At 38.4% G+C, this 4,549-nt stretch overlaps 1 protein-coding gene across 1 annotated transcript in view; it reads right to left on the bottom strand.

Moving 5' to 3' along the window:
- Positions 1 to 4,549, bottom strand: part of LOC101850453 (fibronectin type-III domain-containing protein 3a) — a 37,651-nt gene that overhangs the window by 25,462 nt on the left and 7,640 nt on the right. Inside the window, exons 5-9 of the mRNA XM_035973338.1 lie at positions 3,421 to 3,573; positions 2,828 to 2,881; positions 2,449 to 2,573; positions 1,480 to 1,639; positions 68 to 154 (exon numbers count right to left, since the gene is read on the bottom strand). Of these exons, the coding sequence (XP_035829231.1) occupies positions 68 to 154; positions 1,480 to 1,639; positions 2,449 to 2,573; positions 2,828 to 2,881; positions 3,421 to 3,573 (579 nt within the window). The remainder of the gene's footprint in view (positions 1 to 67; positions 155 to 1,479; positions 1,640 to 2,448; positions 2,574 to 2,827; positions 2,882 to 3,420; positions 3,574 to 4,549) is intronic.

Raw genomic sequence — 4,549 nt, 5'->3', positions numbered from 1 at the left:
GAGGGAGGGAGAGAGAGAGACAGAGAGAGAGAGAGAGACAGAGAGAGAGAGAGAAAAAAGACCTTACCCTGAATTTATATTCTGTATTCCTCTTGAGCTTTTGAACAGTGTATGACAGATAGGGCCCATTGTAGACCGGCATGTAACCATGACCCTGAGAACAAAAAAGTACAGAGAATATCAATATGATGATAATGATTATAATAGAGCTCTGATGGAACCTCATTATTCAAATTTAGGGGAAGATTGTTTTGTTTTGTTTTTTGCATCAAAAGATCCCTGATACCTTGATACACAAAGTGCATAAATATTAAATCCATATTCAAACTGCAAATGCTTGGAAATGCATTTTAAATTCTGTGTGAATATCGGTATCAACCACAACGGCATAAGTGATCCGCTGATCCTCCCTTACGCGATATAGTATTGTTTCAACGGCACACCGGTCGAGTGACGCGGGTCAGTGAACCTCCCTATCTTTCTCCACATGATCACTACCTTTATCGATTTGACATGTGTTGAGGAGCAAAAAAAAAAAAATGCATCCACGCAAAACGTATATAATAGTGCGCTAGCCAGCCATTGGGACATCATAAAATGATCCAGTACATGTTAAACATGTGCATTTGAAGACAACCAAAAGACAGTGAGGTTAGAATGGAGTAACCTAAAGCCAAGCCACTTTCACGAGGTTCAATGGAGTGGCCAGTGCTTGAGATGGAGAATCTCACTAACAGATGTTTTGTCGTTAACTGACATTACGTAATATAAAGCACTCAGATAAAACATGTACTCCTTTGCAGAATTTTGTCCAAGGCCCTTGACAACGCATTGAAACAATTTTATTTCTTAAGTGTTCACATTAACAATGGTGAAGGCCAAGCTGAGGAAAAAAGACGCAGCTAATAGACTGAACTTTACAGTAAGAGATTTCAGCTCTCTAAACATACCAAGAAGAGTTTTCTGGATCTCATGCCCATGAAATGCTAATTTCCTTTCGTCACACATTGTTTTAAGTTTCATCAATGGTAAAAGCAATTTATTTTTGTGAGGTGTTTTACTTAAACTGCATGCTGGAGTAATAATATTGATTGTACAACACATAGGATAAATGTGAGGTCCTAAAAAAAAAAGTTACTTCTCGGAAATTAAGCGTACAGACGAAGATATATAAAATTTATAGGTTGCATTTGTACAATTTATTAGTATGAAACAATAAAAGATGATGACCTTAAAGAAAATGGCATCAGTTGAAACTCTACAAATTTGGCGTGTGTATGTATTTTCTGCCAATACCTACATGCAGATAGCGAGAAGTAACTCATTTCTACAACACGTCTCACATAAACAAATGCCTTCTCTTATTGATTACTTGACACCTAACATTAAAAATTCCGACTTAGAAGATTGTTATTCTGGTGTCATGAAATTTAGATGGTCGTTGGCACATGAACTTATTGCATTTTAAGCCCTCCTTACCGTGGCTTCATCCTCCATCTGCAGCAAGAACTCATCATCATTTGGTCGCTTAATCCAAGAGATGGTGAGAGCGTAGACGTACTGCTCTGACAGCATGGGAGGGTCGGGCTGGGAGGGGGCAGAGCCGCTGGTGAAGAAGCCTACAGCATTGCTGTACTGGCTGTTGTGGGGGTGGTGGAGGTGGGGGGCAGACAAAAAAGAATAGTTAGTAGCCTTGTTCGTACTTGGAACAGAAAAGGAAACAAAACTTGACACTTAATCATCCCCAAAAATTGTGAGCACATGTCACAAAAACAAGTAAAGCAGAGAAAATCTGGTAAACATGTTGATAACATGATTAAATTGTGTGTGTGTGGGGAGGGGGATGTCAGAAAATGCTTCCAAGAACAAGTACAGGATCTTCTATGAAGTTGACTCAGGCTCATGATTGACTTTAACTCAGACAAGGAATGTTTACTTTACAGAGAAATCCCATAGTTTGAAACTTAGAGGTCTTGTCCTTCTTTTCATCCATGATTAGTTTTCTTTGGTAAGCATTTTTAAACGACCCCAAACAACAGCTTTTAGCAGAAAATTCAGTCTTTTTAACACTACAAACCAAATGGTCAAGGGGACAAAACCCTTATGTGACAGACTGGGACTCTTTTTGTTGTTTGAGAAGAGATAAGCACATCAACACAACAGTAATCATTAAGTTAAGGGGAAAAGTCAGACAGACAGACAGAAACAATAGATAGAAAGAAAAGAAGCAGGACCTAACCAGTGGCACCCTCCAAACTCCAATAAAGACAGACTAGTGCTCCGTTTGTTCGTTTGTTTAAGTAAAGAGAAGCCCCTCATCGACACAACAACAATCATTTAGAGCTCTGAAAGAGTAAGCCACACAGACACAGACAGACAGACAGAGAAAAATAATTAGAAGGAAAGAAAACAAAAGAAAAAAGCAGCAGTACGCTAAGAAAAGGTTACCTTCTCCCCAGAGAGTTGACAGCAGCGAGCCGGAACATATATCTGGTGGAAGCATTGAGACGCGTGACCTTGTACTGGCGCTGGACACCACTGTAAAGCTCGGAGAAGTTGCCATCTCCGAGACCCTGCTCGCCGCGCGGGGAGGGGGGAGAGAATAAACAAACAAATGACTTTTCCAGATGCAAACATACAATGCATGAAAATACATACACAAAATGTAGCCAAATACAATCATGTAATGCAAAAAATTAAAAAAGATTATCGTATCCAAATAAACACAAAGAAATTGAAAATACACATCAGTACGATATCGAAATACAAGCACATAGTGCACAACAATACATACGCATAATGTATCCAAATACAAACACATCCTTACCTGATCACATTCTAAAACATAGGCTGAAATTTTGGACCCATTTTCACACGTTGCCTGTAGAACAAACAAAAAATAGAAGTTAAAATACTCCATTCGGTAAAAACAGTCTCAAAGATACACGCATGAAACACAAAATAAAATGCTGAAACTCTTTTATGTTACAATAACACTAAATGAAAAATACAGATGTACCACCCATAACAATACCGACACATCACACAAATACCTTGAACTCTCAAATCTTCCAAAAAGGCAGATGAACCAAAACAACCTCACTCCTTATTCTGTTTCGAATCACCAACTTTGGAGCAATTTTACTAAAACATAAATAATCATATTTACATATAATCATATTTACTCTAGCAGGCACATAGTGAAATCGGCGAGACGCGAAAAATTTTTCTATATGCACAAAAATTGCTATACATGTCTTACATACAAAGAATAAACAAACATGTATTCTAGGTGCATGTTTCGCTAAGTGGTGTGTTTCACAATGTACATCTTTGCTATGTGCCTGCTAGTCTGCATATATCCATTAAATATATATATAAAAACATGTGATGTAAGGCTCAGCTCCAGTGTGTACTCACATTCCACTTGAGTGAGAGCGACGTCTTGGTTTTGGTCATGAGCTTGGGTGGCTGAGGGGTGTCCGGCTCGCACTGAGAGGTCAGGAAACTGACGGGCTCCGTCAGGGCACCTTTGAGCTCCTCGTTCAGCACTGCACACACTCTGTTAGCAAGAGGAGGACAAACGTTTTATTGTAATTGGAGAAATTTTATACCCCCATTGACACTATATTAAGTTTATTAAAGAGGTGAACTGCATCGATCTTGCCTGTCAAGGCCAACTTGAACTGAGTGGATACAACATCCCAGCACAAAGACAGAGAAACTTGATAAAAGTCCTCCACACAAGAAAACTGAACTCGTGTTTCTAGCGTATGGCAGCAAAGAGCCTTACTACTAGTACACCAAAGACACCTGTTACTAGCATTTTGAAAAATGGATAGAGACACTGGCATTCTGAGAAAACAACAGGTATATTGTCCATTCATGGATTTAATTCTCCAAGTTGTCCCACTTAATTAAATCAGACTGACTATTCATTTGCTCAATTTTATTGTTGAGAAAAGGCTAGACACAAACACACAACACAACAGAGCTATAGTTGAGAAAGTTTTTCAGCACTTATAACACAAAAAAAGGTCAAGTAAGACCCTAAGATTATAGGTGTTCCTAGAGAGTAACATACAAAGAAAAGAAGGAAGAGAGTTAAAGACGATAGATATTTAATAGAAAAGAAGGAGCGAACAACACTAGATAGAAATAGAACCTACTCCCCCCTATCACTAATAAGAAGAACAAAAACTGTATTACATGTTCTAATGTCTGAGCTACACATAACACATTGCCACAACAAAAGTGGCATTACATAAAAAGAACTTTATCATTTTACGACCATCCACTAGTTTTGTTTGAATCCAAAATATAAGTGCCAAAGAGTGTAACATACAAAGAAAAGGAGGAAAGATAAGGAAGACAGACAATAGATTGGACAGAAAATGCAAACCACCCAGAGCACCTGCCAACAAACCATGGGACTACAATAAAACTGGATACAAAGCAAAAGGAGAAGACCACCATCAACTAATTTCAGTCTTGTGTGTAAGTGTGAGCAAAGAGAAGCACATCTATGCAAAAATAGTCATTTACAGCG

The sequence above is a fragment of the Aplysia californica genome, unplaced genomic scaffold (assembly GCF_000002075.1).
Source record: "Aplysia californica isolate F4 #8 unplaced genomic scaffold, AplCal3.0 scaffold01147, whole genome shotgun sequence".
Taxonomy (NCBI): Eukaryota; Metazoa; Mollusca; class Gastropoda; order Aplysiida; family Aplysiidae; genus Aplysia; species Aplysia californica.
Note: the sequence above shows the minus strand (reverse complement) of the source record. Positions and strands in the feature narration are given on the sequence as shown.